This window comes from Microcebus murinus, chromosome X (genome assembly GCF_040939455.1).
Source record: "Microcebus murinus isolate Inina chromosome X, M.murinus_Inina_mat1.0, whole genome shotgun sequence".
Classification (NCBI taxonomy): domain Eukaryota; kingdom Metazoa; phylum Chordata; class Mammalia; order Primates; family Cheirogaleidae; genus Microcebus; species Microcebus murinus.
The window spans coordinates 11,165,284-11,184,345 of record NC_134136.1 but is presented as its reverse complement, the minus strand read 5'-3'; the positions used below and the strand labels follow the sequence as shown (position 1 = coordinate 11,184,345).

Genomic DNA, 19,062 nt, shown 5'->3' with positions numbered 1-19,062 from the left:
CCCTTATCAACGTGACACCTATATGCTTTTCCTTAAGCCATACTTAATCTCCAAATAAAGAAAATAATAAGGTTATAATCCCACCTAACATACAGATATTTTGCTTATAAGTGAAATAAATACATTAACCCCTTTCCCAGAAGAGAAGAGAAAGTCCCTGAGTGGATTGATAGCCTATAACTTAAATATTATAATATAAAATTAGTACCAAATAATATTATCAAAATATTTAATTAACATTAAATGTTATAAGTCAGTACATCTTAATGTTACATGATAAAGGAAAGCAAAGAAATTTACTCTATACACATACACACAAACAACATAACAAAATAAGGAGGAAGAATCATAAGAATTGTAGTCTTTAGTTTTATAAATGGTCATGAGGTTATAGTTGGTATTTAATAACTCCCTTTATTCACTACCAAGAATGGTTAAAGTAAGGTAAAATGACCCAAACCTTCATTCTTGAACTGTGTGGGCCATTAGTAGCACTGACTGGATTGGATTGTTGTAGTTTTCCAGCGACCTTAATCACAGGGCATAGTAATAATAAGAGACCACCCTAAGATAACTCCTGTATTGCAGACATACTCTTTCTTATTTCCATTGTGGAGTAGCAGTCTGATTTCCTCAGGATCAGTCAATATGGTAACTCTTCTTTGTCTATTGATTCAGAGGCATTGGATGCTTAAAGTGGCTGGGTAGCACTCTTAACTTCCAGTTCAGTGGAGTCACTGTTGTGTAGAGCATTCTGCCCTTTGGAACTAAGACTTCTAGGCCAGCAGAGCAGGTTACTAGAACAGGAAGCAAAAATTGTGCTAGTGGGTCACTAGGAGTAATAGTAGGTGATACCACTCCTATTTCTATCCCTTGGTCCTGGACCATGAATCCTGGCTGTGAGAGAAACAGCAATGTATATTGGATGCTGATGGCCCAAATTGACAGGTAAAATTAACCATCACAGCTGCTGATGTTAAATATCTTTTTTTGCATATTTATTTACTGTATATATGTATATGTGTGTGTGCGTATATATCATATATTATATATATATATAATCTCATTTTTTGTGAAATAGCTATTTATATCTATTGCCCATTTTCTAATTTGGATTATTTTTTATTTTATTGTTTAGCTTTATGAGTTCTTCATGTAGTCTAGATACCAATCACTTCTTTGTTGGGTGTATCCTTTGCAAATATTTTCTTCTAGTCTGTAGCTTATTTTTCATCCTTTTCACATGGGCTTTCACATGCTAAAATTGTTACTTTTGATGTCATCCAGTCTCCAATTTTCCCTTTTATGTATGATGCTTTTGTTGTCACGTCTAAGAATCCTTTGCCTAGCCCCAGATTTTAAAGATTTTTCTTCTGTGTCTTTTTTGTAAATGTTTGATAGTTTTATGTTTTACATTTAATTCTATGATTCATTTTGAGTTAATTCTATAAGGAGTTAGGTTTATGTCAAGGTTCATTGTTTCTTACTTATGGATGTCTAATTACTTTAGCAGTATTTATTGAAAAGGCTGTTCTCCCTCCATTTAATTTGATTTGTAGCTTTGTAAAAATCAGTGAAGAAAGTTTTATTTTATTTATTTATTTTTTTACTTCAGCATATTACAGGGGTACAAATGTTTACGTTACATATATTGCCCTTGCCAAAACTGAGTCAGAGCTTCGGGCATGTCCATACCCCAGGTGGTGCACACCACCTCCATTATATGTCTATATACCCATTCCTTTCTCCCCCCTCCCATCTACCCGACACCTGATGAATGTTATTATTATATGTGCACTTAAGTGTTGATCAGTTAAAAACAATTTGATGGTGAGTACATGTGGTGCTTGTTTTTCACTTCTTGGGATACTTCACTTAGTAGAATGTGTTCCAGCTCTATCCAGGATAATACAAGAGGTGCTAGATTACCATTGTTTTTTGTGGCTGAGTAGAACCTATGGTATACATATACCACATTTTATTAATCCAGTCATGTATTGATGGGTGGAAATTGGGTTGTTTCCACATCTTTGCAATTGTGAATTGTGCTGCTATAAACATTTGAGTTTGGATGTCTTTTTTTATAGAATGTCTTTTGTTCGTTTGGGTGGATGCCCAGTAGTGGGATTGCTCGATCAAATGGTAGTTCTATTTGTATCTCTTTGAGGCATCTGCATATTGCCTTTCACAGAGGTTGTACTAGTTTGCAGTCCCACTCATAGTATATGAGTGTTCCTACCTCTCCACATCTACATGAACATTTAATTGTTTGGGGACTTTTTGATAAAAGCCATTCTGACTGGAACTAAGTGATATACCACTGTGGTTTTGATTTGCATTTCTCTGATGATTAGAGATATTGAACATTTTTCCCATTTGTTAGCCATTAGTCTATCTTCTATTGAAAAGTTTCTGTTCATGTCCTTTGCCCAGTTTTTTTTTTTTATTTTAAGATATTATGGGGGTACAAAAATTTTGATTACATGTTATGACTTTGCCACGCCAAAACCATGATTTGAGGTGTTCCATTCCCCCCTACAATGCTTACCATGTCCATTAGTTGTGAGTTTACCCACCCCCAAGCCCCGAACCCTCAAAGAATATTGCTACTGTGTGAGCACCTTAGTGTTGATCAGTCAGGGCCAATTTGATGGCAAGTACATGTGGTGCCTATTCCTCCATTCTTTTTTTTATTTTTTATTTTGTTTATTTCGGCATATTATGGGGGTACAGATTTTAAGGTTTCAATAAATGCCCATTTCCCCCCCTCCCCCCAAAAGTCTGAGTCTCCATCATGACCATCCCCCAGATGGTGTACATCTCACTCATTATGTATGTATATACCTGCCCCCCTCCCCCCTGCCCAATACCCTATTACTGTAGTACCTATGTGTCCACTTAGGTGCTACTCAGTTAATACCAGTTTCCTGGAGAATATATCTGGTGCTTGTTTTTCCATTCTTGGGATACTTCACTTAGTAGTATGGGTTCCAGCTCTAACCAGGAAAATATAAGATGTGCTATATCACCATTGTTTCTTAGAGCTGAATAGTACTCCATGGTATACATATACCACATTTTATTAATCCATTCTTGGATTGATGGCTACTTGGGCTATTTCCACAGCCTTGCAATTATGAATTGTGCTGCTATAAACATTCGAGTGCAGGTGTCTTTTTTTGTAGAGTGTCATTGGATCATTTGGGTAGATGCCCAGCAATGGGATTGCTGGATCAAATGGTAGATTCACTTGTATCGCTTTAAGGTATCTCCATATTGCTTTCCACAGAGGTTGAACTAGTTTGCAGTCCCACCAGCAGTGTAGGACTGTTCCTCTCTCTCCGCAACCACGCCAGCATTAGTTGTTTGGAGATTTTTTGATAAAGGCTATTCTCACTGGGGTTAAGTGATATCTCATTGTGGTTTTGATTTGCATTTCCCTGATGATTAGAGATGTTGAGCATTTTTTCATATGTTTGTTGGCCATTCTTCTGTCTTCTTTAGAAAAGTTTCTGTTCAAGTCCTTTGCCCACTTTTTAATGGGGTTATTTGATTTTTTCTTGCTGATTTTCGTGAGTTCTAAGTATATTCTAGTTATCAGTCCCTTATCGGATGCATAGGATGCAAAAATTTTCTCCCATTCTGTAGGTTGTCTGTGTACTTTCATGACTATTTCTTTGGCTGTGCAGAAGCTTTGTAGTTTCATCATGTCCCATTTATTTATTTTTGTTGCTGCTGTGATTGCCTTTGGGGACTTCTTCATAAACTCTTTGCCCAGGCCGATGTCTAGGAGAGTGTTTCCAACTTTTTTCTCTAGAGTTCTAATAGTTTCCTACCTTAGGTTTAAGTCTGTTATCCAGCGTGAGTTGGTTTTTGTGAGAGGTGAAAGGTGTGGGTCCTGTTTTAGCCTTCTACAGGTGGCTATCCAGTTTTCCCAGCACCATTGATTGAAAAGGGATTCTTTTCCCCAGCGTATGTTTTTGTCTGCTTTGTGAAAGATTAGATGGCTATATGAGGATGGTTTTATATCAGGATTCTAACATCTGTTCCACTGGTCAATATTCCTATTTTTGTGCCAATACCATATTGATATAATTACTACAGCTTTGTAGTATAGTTTGATATCTGGCATATTAATGCCTCCCATTTTGTTTTTGTTGCCTAGAATTGCTCTTGATATTCGGGATCTTCTTTGGTTCCATACGAAGCGTAAAATTATTTTTTCTGTATCTGTGAAGAATGCTGATGAGATTTTAATAGGTATTGCATTGAATCTGTAGATCAGTTTGTGTAGTATAGACATTTTGATGATATTGAGTGTGCCGATCCACGAGCATGGTATGGATTTCCATCTGTTTACATCCTCTGCTATTTCCTTCCTCAGTGTTTCATAGTTCTCCCTGTAGAGGTCTTTTACCTCCTTGGTTAAGTATATTCCTAGGTACTTTAATTTCTTTGTTGCTATTGTGAAGGGAATTGAGTCTTTGATTTGGTTCTCAATTAGATTGTTGTTGGCGTATATGAATGCCTCTGATTTCTGTGTATTGATTTTGTATCCTGAGACATTACTAAATTCATTGATCAGTTCCAGGAGTTTCTTGGTTGAATCTTTGGGGTTTTCTAGATACAATATCATATCATCAGCAAACAGTGAAAGTTTGATCTCCTCTGCCCCTATTTGGATACCTTTAATTCCATTTTCCTGTCTGATTGCTGTAGCCAAGACTTCCAGCACTATGTTGAGCAGAAATGGAGATAGTGGGCACCCTTGTCTGGTTCTAGTTCTAAGTGGGAATGCTTTCAATTTTTCCCCATTCAGTATGATGTTGGCTATGGGTCTGTCATATATGGCTTGTATCATTTTTAGGTATGTCCCGTCTATGCCTATTTTCTTAAGTGTTCGTATCATGAAAGGGTGTTGAATTTTGTCAAAAGCTTTTTCTGCATCTATTGAAAGAATCATGTGGTCTTTGTTTTTGCTTCTGTTTATGTGGTGAATTGTATTTATAGATATATGTATGTTGAACCATCCCTGCATCCCTGGGATGAAGCCCACTTGGTCGTGGTGGATTATTTTTTTGATAAGTGTCTGGATTCGGTTAGCTAAGATTTTGTTGAAAATTTTTGCATCTATATTCATTAGGCATATTGGTCTGTAGTTTTCTTTTTTGTTGCATCCTTTCCTGGTTTTGGTATCAGAGTAATATTCGCTTCATAAAAGGTGTTGGGGAGGTTTCCGTTCTTCTCGATGTTGTGGAATAGTTTCTCCAAGATAGGTACTAGTTCTTCTATGTAAGTGTGGTAAAATTGATGTGTGAAGCCATCGGAACTGGGACTTTTCTTTTTAGGGAGATTTTTAATTGCTGTTTCTATTTCAGCTGTTGAGATTGGTCTGTTCAGGGAATCTATTTCTTCCTGGTTGGACCTAGGGAGGCTGTGTGTTTCTAGAAATTTATCCATTTCCTCCACATTTTCCAGTTTGTGTGCATAAAGATTTTTGTAGTATTCATAAATTGTATTTTGTATCTCTTTGGGATCAGTTGTGATATCTCCTTTTTTGTTCCTGATGGAGCTTATTAGAGATTTCTCTTTTCTGCTTTTCGTTAGCTTAGCCAATGGTGTGTCAATTGTGTTTATTTTTTCAAAGAACCAACTTTTTGGTTTATTAATCTCCTGAATAGCTTCCCTGTTTTCAATTTCGTTTAGTTCTGATTTGATCTTGTTGATTTCACTTCTTCTGCTGGGTTTGGGGTTGGTCTGTTCTTCTTTTTCCAGCTCTTTGAGTCGTTTCATTAGATTGTCTATTTGTGATCTTCTTGTCTTTTGGTTATAGGCATTTATGGAGATAAACTTTCCTGTCAGAACTGCTTTAATTGTGTCCCAGAGGAGTTGATAACTTGTCTCTCCATTGTCGTTTTCTTCATAGAATTTTTTTATTTCTGTCTTGATTTCTTCATTTATGAAGTAATCATTTAGTAGGAGGTTGTTTAATTTCCACGTTTTTGTGTAGAAATGTGAGTTTCTGTTAGGGTTGATTTTTAGTTTTATTCCACTGTGATCTGAGACGGTACATGGTATGATTTCTATTTTTTTAAATTTCTTGAGATTTTCTTTGTGTCCTAGGATATGGTCAATTTTAGAGAATGTCCCATGAGCTGATGAGAAGAACGTATATTCAGTGGGTTTTGGGTAGAATGTTCTGTAGATGTCTGTCAGACCCAATTGTTGTAGAATTTTGTTTAAGTCCATTATTTCTTTATTAATTTTCTGTTTGGAGGATCTGTCTCGTGCCGTCAGTGGGGTGTTGAAATCTCCGGCGATTATGGAGTTGCTATTAATCCATTTGCTTAACTCCAGTAAGGTTTGCTTTACGAATCTGGGTGCACCTAATTTGGGTGCATATGTATTTAAAATTGTTATTTCTTCTTGTTGAACTGTGCCCTTCACCATTATATAATGACCTTCTTTGTCTTTAACTACTTTTGTTGGTTTAAAAACTAAATCATCTGAAATTAGAACTGCAACACCAGCCTTCTTTTGGCTTCTATTTGCTTGGAATATTGATCTCCACCCTTTTATTTTTAGTCTATATGCATCCTTGCAGGTTAGATGTGTTTCCTGAAGACAGCATATACTTGGCCTGTATTTTCTTATCCACTCAGCCAGCCTATGTCTCTTGAGTGGAGAGTTTAAGCCATTCACATTTATTGAGAGAACTGATAGGTAAGGTAGATTACTGATCATTCTGTTGGGTTGGATGTTGATGCTATGATTTCTGTCTTGAGCCATTGTAATATCTGGCCTTTAATATCTTTGGGTTTTGGTTGTTTTTATATTCGTGGGTTATTATTATGATGTTCCATGCGTAATGCTGTTTTAAGTACTTCTTGTAGGGCTGGTCTTGTCTTGGGGAATTCTCTGAGCCTTTGCTTATCTGAGAATGTTTTTATTTCTCCTTCATATACGAAGCTTAGTTTTGCAAGGAATAATATTCTAGGCTAGGCATTGTTTTGTTTCAAAAGAGTGAGAATGGGGCCCCAGTCTCTCCTTGCTTATAAAGTCTCATTAGAGAAGTCTGATGTTATTCTTATTGGCTTTCCCTTGTATGTTACTTGCTTCTTTTGTCTTACAGCTCTTAGATGGGCCTCTTTAGTTGATACTTTGGTCAGTCTGATGACTGCATGTCGTGACGTCTTCCTGTTTGCGTTGAATCTCCCAGGGGTCCTCTGAGCTTCTTGAACTTGTATATCAAGATTTTGAGCAAGGCCTGGGAAATTTTCCTCTATTATATCTTCAAACAGCTTGTCCAACCCTTGAGTGTTGTCTTCTTCCCCTTCTGGTTACCCTATGACCCTCACGTTAGGTTTCTTCACATAATCCTACATCTCTTGTAGGCTTTGCTCTTTTCTCTTGTTTCTCTGCTGTATTTCTGTGACTGATTTATTTAATTGGAGGGTGTTATCTTCAAGCTCTGAGATTCTTTCTTCTGTTTGATATACCCTGTTCTTGAGACTTTCCACTGTATTTTGTAGTTCCTTGAATTGATTCTTCATTTCCAGGAGTTCAGTTACACATTTCTTCAATGTGTCTATTTCTTTTCCCATATCCTGGAGGCTTTTTGTGGTTTCTTTATGTTGGTTATTGAGTTGTTGTTGCAGCTGGGTGAGTGTTCTTATGATCCACATACGAAATTCGTCTTCTGTCATATTGGTTGCCTGATTTTGATTGGTGTCCATTTCTAGGGGGCTGGTGTCTTCTTTGGGGGTGTGTTTTCCGTTTGGTTCTTCATATTTCCTGAGTTCTTTCGCTGATTTCTTGCCATGTCAATCAGTTGTTGTTTCTTTCCTTAAGTTATTGTTTGGGTATTCACACACCTTGTTTAGTTTCTGAGGTGTTAGGTGGTGTCTGTGTGTGAAATTGGACCACTCCCTGTATATTGAGTCAGTGGGTGCTGTGGAAAGGCTGTGTAAGATGCCGTCCCTGTCAGTAGGTGGCGTTTGCTTGGAGGAACAGGCTATGCTGTTGATTTTGTGTCCTGTTATCAGCTCTTGTTCTGGACCGAGCTGGGTTGGGTAAGGCTGCCCTCAGGCAGTTAGCAGGGGTCAAAGTTCCGCTTCCAGGGAACATTGTCAGGGCGGGGCTTGAATGGTACCGCTCAGCCAGAAAGTCTGTGTGTGGGGGTTGGGCTGTCTAAGACCTGCAGTCTGGAGCGGGCCTCGCTTCTTTCCATCCTCCCCAACTCCGCAGCTACTCCTGGGCCTCTGCCAGCATGCCAGACCACAAGCCACCAGGCCTCCCCGGACTGTGATGCCGACGGGGAGGTTCCTTACACAGGAAAGCCACCTAGGTTGGGCGAATAGCCGCCTCCTGGGAGGAGGGTTGCCCTCTAGGACGCCGAGCCACCCCTGGAGGCACAAACACCTCAGTAGTCGGTTCACGTATAACCCTTCTGTGCCCCGGGCAATGCTAGCCCTTGGTGCAGGGGATCTGGTCTGCAGGTCTGACCTCTGGGTCCCAGAGTTCAAACTGTATCCCCCCAGGGAGAGGATTTCTGGTCCCAATTCACCCACAGGGAGCCCAAGCTGGGTCTATGTCTCTCAGCCTCTGAGTCGGCACCATTCTCCTGGGAACACGGTGCCAGCAGCACCTGGGAGGATGGGCGGGTAGGGAGCTCACAGTCTGAGTTCCCCTGAGTCAGCTGTAGGGTCCCAAAAGGGAAGGTCCCGTTCCCTGGAGGTGCCTCTGGCTGGTGGCTGTATTGTGTCTCTGTTCAGCTGCGGGTACGGTCGGCCGAGGGGAGGAGGAGGCAATATGGCGCCTGCCGCCCGGCTCAGGTCTGTGCACACGGAGTTTCCCGGAGGAAGTTGGGAACCTGGTGCCACGTCTGCTACAGGCTCACCGCTGGCTGGCGGCGGCGGTGTCTGGGCTGTTGTCCGCAGGTCTCTCCACCCGCTGGGGAGCCCACCAGCAATCCCAAATGCAGGGGAGGGGAAACAGCAAATCCACCTACCCTTGCCGCTGGTCTCCGGGCTGCTCCGGTGGTCTCAGCCTCCAGTTCTCCTCCGCAGCCTCCTCCCGTGGAGTCTCCCGGGGTTTCAGGTACCCCTCCTTCCGGCCCTCGTCCGCTGTATGCTCGTCTTCTTGTTTCTTTCCTCTAATTTCTGCTAGAATCTGTCTTTTTTGCAGAGACACTCTGTCTGACGGTGTTATTCGTCCGCCCTCTTGCTCCACCCTATTCTTCCCTTCTTGTGATACCTCACTTCAAGGGATGGGCCGAAGCTCTATCCAGGAAAATATGAAAGGTGCTAGATCACTGTCGTTTTTATAATGTAGTAGTATTCCATTGTAGCCATATATCATATTTTAATAATCCACTAATGGATGCTGGACACAGTTTTTTTCACATCCTTGCTATAGTGAATTGTGCTGCCATAAACGTTCCAGTGCAGGTGTCTTTATTATAGAATGACTTTTGTTCCTTTGGGTAGATGTCTAACAGTGCTATGGCTGTATCAAATGGTATTTCTATTTTTAGCTCTTTGAGGTATCTCCAAATTCTTTTCCACAGAGGTAGCACTAATTTGTATTCCTACCAGCAGTGTAAGAGTTTTCCTATCTCTCTAAATCCTCACCAGCATTTTTGCTTGGGGATTTTTTGATAGAGGCCAATTTCACTGTGGTTAGGTGATACCTCATTGTGGTTTCGATTTGCATTTCCCTAATGATAAGACAGGTTGAGCATTTTTTTGTATGTTTGCTGGCTATTCTGTGTTCTTTTGAAAAGTTTCTGTTCATGTCCTTTGCCCATTTATTGATGGGGTTGTTTGATTTTTTTTCTTGTTTTTTTTTTTTCTTTTTTTTTGTGTGTGTGTTCTAGATAGATTCTTGTTTATTGGTCCTTTATCGGATGTGTAGAGAACAAATATTTTCTCCCATTCTGTAGGTTGTCTATTCACTCTAATGATAGTTTCTTTGGCTGTGTAAGAGTTTATTAATTTGATAAGGTCACAGTTATTTATTTTTGTTATTGCTGTGTTTGCCTTTGGGGTTGTATTCATAAATTCTTTGCCTAGGCCAATGTCTATATGAGTTTTTACAACATTTTCTTCTAGACTTCTTGTAGTTTCGCGCCTTTGGTTTAAGTCTGTTATCCCCCATGAGTTGATTTTTGTGAGAGGTAAAAGGTGGAGATCATGTTTCTGTCTTCTACATGTGGCTATCCACCATTTATCCCAGCACTATTTATTGAATAAGGATTCTTTTCCCCAGAGTATGTTTTTGTCTGCTTTCTCAAAGATTAGGTGGCTATATGAGGATGGTTTTCTATCTTAGTTCTCAATTCCATTCCATTGGTCTGTGTCTCTGTTATTATGCCATTCCCATGCTGTCTTAGTTACTATAGCCTTGTAGTATAGCTTGAAGTCTGGTGAATTGATGGCTCCCAATTTGTTCTTTTTTCTTAAGATTGCTTTTGCTAAATGGGGTCTTCTCTGGTTGCATCCGAAGCGTTGAATCATTTTTTTTTTTAGATCTGCAAAAAATGATGTTGGTATTTTAATAGGGAGTGGATTGAATCTCTAGATCACCTTGTCTAGTTTAGACATTTTAACAATGTTGATTCTGCCCATCAATGACCATGGTTTTGTTTTCCACATGTTTACATCATCTGGTGTTTCCTTCCTCAGTGTTTCTTAGTTCTACCTATAGAGGTCTTTTTTTTTTTTTTTTTTTTTTTTTTGCAATCACACAAGAGGAGGTTTATTTTCTGGCTAGCCAGGGTCCAAGCCCCAGAGCACCAACGCAGTGGCCACTCTCACAGGCAAGGACCCCGACCGGAACAATGGTATGCCTTTTATCCCCATGGTGCACAAGCTGCGCACAAACTGATCACGCATGGATCATGAGTTGACCTTTAAAATGATTGGTTGCCCACTGTTGCCTTTTGAAATAATTGGCGGGTTAGTTGCCCTCTATTGCCTGATGGGCCAGTCGCCCGTGCTTCAATGACCTTATCCCATAATCCCCCCTATAGCGGTGTAGCAAGCAAGCAATGACCAGAAGCAAAAGTTTGCGGTTAGCTCATTGCCCCACCCAAGTAAATTCCCGACAATTGGAAAAATTCCTCTGCCCTACAAATTCCTCTGCCCTTCCTCTGTGCTACATTCCCCCCTTTCTCTGGGTAGCAGACGAGCACTCCTGCTCATCCTCAAGGTCTCTTAGGTGCTCTAGTTCTATAGCACTTGACCGTAGCTGCTGATGTTGTTGTTGCAATACTAGTAGCTGGACAGTGTTTATCTGTTCTTTCACAAAAGCTACTAGCCTATTAATTACACAAGGACTAAGATTAGCATAATGAGTGGGCCTAGTAGGGTGGATAGTAGCGTTGTTAACCAGGGGGAACTGTTAAACCAAGACTCAAACCAACCTGCTTGCTGTTCATATTCCCATTTGCGGCGGGCAAGCCCTTCCCTGACCTTAGCCATAGATTCTCTAACAACTCCCATATGGTCTGCATAGAAACAACATTCTTCTCTGATGGCAGCACATAGTCCTCCTTGCTGGAGGAGCACTAGATCTAACCCCCTCCGGTTCTGGAACACTACCTCGGATAGGGAGGTTAGTGACTTTTCTAGGTGTGAGATTGAATCTTTTATCCTTGCAATATCTTCATCAACAGCTGCCCTCAGAGTATTAAACCCTCTTTGCTACATTGCCAGAGAAGAGATGCTAGTTCCTGCTCCTATTGCCCCTAAGCCAAAAAGAGTAGCCAGGGTTATGGCTGTGAAGGGCTCTCTTTTTCTTTCAAAAATTAGGTTGGTGACTCTTTGCCCTACTATGCCCTCATACATTGTCTCCTCAGTGTGATATATTATTTTTGGGAACACTAACACCATTATACAGTCATCTTTAAACCCATGTAAAGTTATGGGGTTGGTGGGGGTTCGGGGTGGTAAGTACAGCTATAGGTCTCCATCCCAAAAACATTAGACCCACAACAACCAACCCCCACCACGACCCGTTCATGTTGTCACCCAGTTCAATCCTTAGATGCCACAACCCCAGTCCAAGTCTGTGTCAGCAGTCCCGGGCTGGGCTGTTGCCACCACGCGGGTCAGTCTGGTCTTCAGAGGATTCTTCGGGTCTGCAGTTGCTTTCCACTGGTCCTGGCACCGCTCCTGGTCTTTTTTATTAGCAGGTCTCACGTGGGAGTGGTGTATCCAGGTCGCTATTCTATCGACCTTAAGAGCAGTGGGGGTAACAAGAATAATTTGATAGGGGCCCTTCCACCTCGGCTCGAGGGTTCTGCTGTTATGCCGTTTCACCCACACCCAGTCCCCTGGCTGGTGTGGGTGAAACAGGTGTCCGGCACCCTCCTTCTCAGGCCGGTAGATAGCACGGAGGGCCGGCCATACTTGACTGTGGACACGTTGCAGAGCCTGCACCGCTTGTAACACTTCTTTGGGATGTCCCGGAAGAGCCTCAGGGCTCATCCTAGGAACTACAGGAAGGGGTGTGCCGTACATGATTCCAAAAGGGGTTAAACCCAAGTGATAAGGGGTGTTCCGGGCTCAGAACAGGGCGAAGGGAAGGAGGGTCACCCAGTCTCCACCAGTCTCCAGGGCCAATTTAGTCAGGGTCTCCTTTATTGTTGTATTCATTCGCTCTACCTGCCCAGAGCTCTGGGGATTATATGCACAATGTAATTTCCAATCTATCCCCATAGCCTGGGCCAGCCCTTGACTAACCTGACAGAGAAACGCAGGTCCATTATCTGATCCTATCCCTTCCAGCGGTCCATACCTGGGGACTATTTTTTCTAATATTTTCTTAGCTACTGTCAAAGCTGTTTCTCCTTTCGTAGGGAAGGCTTCTACCCATCCGGAAAATGTATCTACCATGACAAGTAAATATCGGTACCCGTATTTTCCAGCCTTGACCTCTGTGAAATCCACTTCCCAAAATAGTCCTGGCTGCCTCCTCCTTTCCCTCGTACCTGCATGGGTTCCTCTGGTCCTCCCTGGCTGCATAACCTGACAGGCTCGGCAGCTTCTGACGATGTCATCTGCAACCCGTACTTGTGACTTGAACCTTAGTTGAGCAGTGTTCAGCAGTTGCAGCATCTTTCTCTTTCCGCGATGTGTGGTCTGATGCAGGTGTTCTAACAGGTGGTGTCCTAAGAGTTCTGGCACTATTAGGCAATGCCCTTCGTCCCAAAACCAGCCATCCTCACCTTGTGTCACATGCAACTGTTCTGTAACCCAGGCTTTGTACTGTCCCAAAGGCATAGCGGCTATCAGTGTACACTGTCAGCCTTTTCCCTTGGGCCCGACTAAGAGCCTCTGTTAGTGCTATTAGTTCCACCTTCTGTGCTGATGTCCCTTGAGGAAGGCGTGCTGCCCAGATAAGTTTGCCCTGGTCATCTACTATGGCCGCCCCTGCATACCTGCATCCATCCCGGACGAAACTGCTTCCGTCCGTGAACCAGGTCAGGTCGCTGCTTGGAAGGGGGCGATCTTTTAAGTCTCTCCGGGCCATCTGGGTTTCAGCCAGGATCTCAAGGCAGTCATGCTCAGGCGTGGCTGAATCGGGGCTGGGCAGAAGCGTGGCCGGATTCAAGGCAACAGGTGTTTGGAACTCAATGCGGGGGGCGTCCAACAGAAGCCCCTGGTAGTGTGTCAGCCTCGCATTTGTGATTCACTGTCCAGTGGCTGCTTCAGGACCCCCTCTATGGCGTGCGGGGTGGTGATCTGCAGCCGCTGCCCTAGGGTGAGCTTATCAGTGTCTTTGACCAACAGGGCTGTGGCTGCGATGAATCGCAAGCACACTGGCCACCCCGCTGCCACCAGATCTAGTTTTTTTTGACAAGTACGCCACCGGTCTCTTCCAGGGTCCCAGGGCCTGCGTGAGTACCCCCTTGGCTATTCCCCTCTTCTCGTATATGAACAGGTGAAACTCTTTTGTAGGATCAGGGAGTACTAGGGCTGGGGCTTCCAGCATGGCTGCCCTCAGGGCCTGAAAAGCGTCTTCCATTTGCACAGTCTGCTCCCATGCTCGCCCCGCCTTACACCCTTCATACAGAGGTCGAGCCTTTTCCGCAAACCCTGGAATCCAGAGGTGGCAGTAACCCACCGACCCCAGGAATTCCCTCAGTTCTCAGCTTGAGGCTGGAGTGGGTATCCCCAACACAGTCTGCTTCATTGCCTTGGTTAGCCACCTTTGGCCACCTTTTATTTTATATCCCAAATAGGTGACTTCATCCTTGCAAATTTGAGCCTTCTTTGCACTGACTCAGTACCCCAACTCGCCTAATACTTTGAGTAAGTCTTTGGTGCCCTCTAGGCAGGCCTGGGGGTTAGGTGCAGCTAACAGCAAGTCATCCACATACTGCAGCAGAGTTACCTCTGGGTGATTAGTTTGGTACTCACCCAGATCATCATGGAGGGCCTCGTTGAACAGGGTAGGTGAGTTTTTAAACCCCTGGGGCAGTCTCGTCCACATCAGCTGCCCATGAATTCCTCTCTCGTTGTCCCGCCACTCAAAGGCGAAAATCTCCTGGCTGCGTGTCGCCACCACCAGGCTAAAGAAGGAATCCTTTAGGTCTAGGATGGTATACCAAGACAGCGTGGGAGAGAGAGAGTTCAACAGAGTATAGGGGTTAGGGACTGTGAGGTGGATATCCAGGGCCCTTGCATTGACTTCCCTGAGGTCTTCCACAGGCCTATAGTCCTTACCCCCCGGTTTCTTCACTGGCAACAGGGGGGTGTTCCAGGCCGACTGGCATTGCTGGAGAATCCCACTGTCCAGGAGTCTCTGAATGTGGGGCGTAATTCCCACTCTGGCTTCCTGGGACATGGGGTACTGTCTGACTCGGGCTGGTTCGGCTCCGGGCTTTAACTCAACGTAAAGAGGCGGCCGGTGCTTTGCCCATCCTGTGCCCCCTGTCTCGGCCCACACCATGGGAAATTCACAGAGCCATTGCTCTATGCCTTCCTCTCTGCTTTTTATGGGCTGGTACAGTCTGTATTCATCTGCCTGTGTCAGGGTCAGGATCTGAGTGACCCGGGGGCTGTTGATGAGATTGCCTTTATCATCAGTTATTATTACTCCCTCTTCTTCAAAATGAATTTGAGCCTTAAGCTTGGTAAGGACGTCTCTTCCCAGTAGCGGTGTGGGGCACTCAGGGATGACCATAAAGGCGTGACTCACTTGTCCTGAACCCAAATCCAGTCTCTGCCGTGTGGTCCACCGATATAGTTTGGCTCCTGTTGTCCCCTGCACCCAACTGGTCTTACTGGACAATTTTCCTGTGTCTTCCGTTAGTACCGAATGTTTTGCTCCTATATCTGTGAGGAAGCTGACTGGGTTCCCCTCCACTTGCAAAGTTACCCTAGGTTCAGGGAGGGGGACCAAACCCTGTCTTCCCTATTCGTCTGTCACCTGTCCTGCAACCATGACTTTTTCAGGACCTCCAAGTCTTTTCCCCACTTTCTTTTGGGGGCACTCTCGGGCCCAATCCCATGCTCCTTGCATTTGGCACATTGATCCTTCCTAGCCTCTCCCGCCGGGGCCTTTCCCTATCCTCTGACCCTATCTGCCCCTCTCTTGTGGCGGCTAGCAGGATCTTAGTCATCTCTCTGTTTGCTTTCCGTGCTTCCCTAGCTTGGAATTTCCTATCTTCTATCCTGATCCTCTCTAACCTCTCTTCTGGCGTCTCTCTATTGTTATAGACCTTCTCCGCCACTTCTAACAGGTCCTGCAGATTCTTCTCACCTAATCTATCTGTTCTCTGCACCTTGCGCCTAATGTCAGGGGCTGCCTGATTGACAAACGCCATCATAACAGCTGCCTTGCTCTCTTCCATAGTGGGGTCTATGGGAGTGTACTGCTGGAAGGCCTCCATGATCCTCTCTAAGTATGCTGCCGGGCTCTCTTCCGGCCCCTGATGAATGTCTCCTACCTTGGCCAAATTAGTTGGCTTTCACGCCACCATACGGAGACCAGCCATCAGAGTCTGGCGGTAGACCCGGAGACGCTCCCTACCTTCAGCCTCATTGTAGTCCCAAAGCAGCCGTTCAAAGTTCGGCCGATGGTTCGCGGGTTTGTAGTAGGTCTGCTGTTCTCCCCCGGAACCAGCTTCCGCGCCTCCCCCTGAATCCTTTCTCTTTCCTCCGTTGTGAAGAGAACCTTAAGCAACTGCTGGCAATCATCTCAGGTGGGCTGATGAGTAAAAAGAACAGAGTCTAAAAGATTAATTAGGTTTCTCGGATTCTCGGAGAAGTTCGAGCTTTGAGATTTCCAATTACAGAGGTCACTAGTAGAGAAGGGCCAGTATTGTTATGTCTGTGCTCCGTCCTCTCCCGGGAATCCCACTGCCCTCAGAGGGAGCACCTTTAGGTCTGGGTAGAAATTGGAGTCCGGCAACACTGGCGTCCCAACGGACTGCGGACTCCGTGTCCCCTCCTTTCTGACTACTTTAACTGCCAGAACTTCTGCCTTTCCCCTCGGGGCAGGTAGGAGGTCCTTCAGCCAGGGTGGCAGGTCTAGAACCAAGTCTTGCCAGACCACAATATAGGGGATCTGATCAGTGTGGCCGTGGTGGCCAAATACCACCCCTTTTACCTTTTCGATCAAGGAGGCATCAAACGAGCCCTCCCTGAGCCACCCCACTCCAAACGTGGGCCACTCGGCCTCACAGAGGGTAACAAACTTTCCCTTCTTGACCTCCAGGGACAGGTTGTGAGCCTTTGCCCTGACATCCTTAAAATGGCTCACCAGGATGGACAACGGCGTTGTTAGAGCCTGTCCCATGGCTAGTCGATAATAGGCAGATGTGCAAACCGATATTCCGCAGTTGGGGCACTGGGGACAAGGATCTGAATCCCTAGCCTTTCACACTCCCTACGGAGGTAACGGCCGTGCCCCTCCTGCACTAGCCACTCCTGGCACGGGTGGCAGGAGATACACTGTGTGCTGCCAGCCCATGCAGGGGAATACTCACCTGGAGGTTCTAGTCACCCCTGGGGATCTTTTCGTGGGTCCCCTGATTCCACGGCCCCAGCCCGAAAACCCATGCAACCCTGATGGGTTCTCGGGCTGAAACCACAGAACCCAGAGACTCCAACAAGCCAACGAGAGATGTCACACTCACACACACACAGAAAGCCGGCGACAAACAAAGCAGACAACAGACAAGTGGACAGTGAGGTAAACAGACAACCTAACCTGGTCCAGACCTACTCCCCGGTCTCCTCCTGACCGAGCCCTTGGCTATAAGGTCAGTTCCGGAGTCCCAACGGGGCCAGAGGACGTGACTGAGCCCTTGGCTACAAGGTCAGCTCCAGCTCCTCCTGACCGAGCCCTAGGCTACCAGGTCAGCTCCAGAGTCCCAACGGGGCCAGAGGACGTCTCCGCCTGGCTCCGACCAGCAACCCACCAGCGCGTCCGCCTAGGTCCTGTGCCGGTGTCCTGATCCGGGGTCCTGCAAGTGGTTTCCGTGTCCCTTGCCCAACACCACACCTGGCTAGTCCGGGGCTGGATTTTCACACTCCTCCCTCAGCCCTGAATTCTATCCGGTAGTCTGTGGGGAAGGCAAATCCCAGACGAGCCCCCAAATGTTAGGGACTGACCTTCCACAGCCCCACCGGACAGAAAAGCAGAGACATCAAGGATGCAATCACACAAGAGGAGGTTTATTTTCTGGCTAGCCAGGGTCCAAGCCCCAGAGCACCAACGCAGTGGCCACTCTCGCAGGCAAGGACCCCTATAGAGGTCTTTTACCTCCTTAGTTAGATATATTCTTAGGTATTTTACTTTGTTTGTTTCTGTTGTGAATGGTACTTACCTAAAAATGACACAAGCTATATATGACAATCCCACAGCCAACATCATATTCAATGGGGAAAAATTGAAAGCATTCCTACTTAAAACTGGAATCAGACAAGGTGGCCCTTTATCACTGCTTCTATTCAACCTAATGCTGGAAGTCCTAGCTAGAGCAATCGGACAAGATAAAGCAATCAGGGGCATTCATATGGGGCAGAGGTGGTCAAAGTATCGCTCTTTGCTGACAAAATGACCTTATATCTAGAAAACCCCAAAGATTCTACCATACGACTACTGGAATTGGTAAACAAATCCAGCAAAGGATCAGGTTACAAAATCAATGTATAGAAATCAGTAGCATTCCTATAGACCAACAACAGTCAAACTGAGAACCAAATCAAAGAAAATTTGTGTGGATTTATTTCTTGGCCCTCTGTTCTGTTCCATTGACCTATGTATTTATCTTTTCACCAATAGTATGCTATTTTGATGACTGTACTTGTGTAGTAACCTTTAACATTGGAAAGAATAATCCCTGTCACTTAATTTTTTGTAAAGATTGTTTTCTACATTCTGGGGCCAGTACCTTTCCCTGTACATTTTAGAATAAGCTTCTTATATCTACAAAAGTCTTTTGATAGGAATTATGCTAAACCTATAAATTAATTTGAGATAATTGACATATTTACTATGGCAGGACTTCTAATCTATAAGTATGGTATACCTCTCCATTTATTGAGATCTTTGATGTATATCATCACCATTTTGTAATTTTCAGCATACAATACTGTACATGTTTTGTTAAGGGTTTAGCTAAGTATCTCATTTTCTATGGAGTATTTGTACATGATAGTGTGTTTTTAATTCTGTTTTCTAAATGCTCCTTGTTTGTTTTTTGTAGAGACAGGGTCTTGCCAAGTTGCCCAGGCTGGTCTCGAACTCCTGGGCTTCAAGTGATCCTCCTGCCTTAGCCTCCCAAAGTGGCTGGGATTACAAGTATGAACGACTGCACCGGTTCCTCAGTTACATTTTAAAAGTAAATCCCAATGAAAATTTTATAAGGACGTAGAAAATGAGTAGAGATATTAAATTTCTAATTGTACCTGTTGGCAAATGTTTCTTCATGTGGTTAAGTCAACTGCTTATTTGAACCTATGATTTCTACAAAAATGGGCCTTTCTAATGCACTTGAAATTTGAATCAATCTGCTATTGATAGCTGTGTCCCAATAAGAAATGA

At 44.1% G+C, this 19,062-nt stretch overlaps 1 protein-coding gene across 2 annotated transcripts in view; it reads left to right on the top strand.

Annotated features, from left to right (window-relative positions):
* BRWD3 (bromodomain and WD repeat domain containing 3) overlaps positions 1 to 19,062 on the top strand; it is a 161,700-nt gene that overhangs the window by 29,512 nt on the left and 113,126 nt on the right. The window contains exon 1 of one of the 2 annotated variants that reach the window (XM_075999313.1): positions 9,068 to 18,859. The exons of the other annotated variant lie outside the window; for it this stretch is intronic. Within the exon in view, the coding sequence (XP_075855428.1) occupies position 18,859 (1 nt within the window). The 5' untranslated portion in view covers positions 9,068 to 18,858. Of the gene's footprint in view, positions 1 to 9,067; positions 18,860 to 19,062 lie in introns of those variants that run through there. 2 annotated transcript variants of the gene reach the window in all.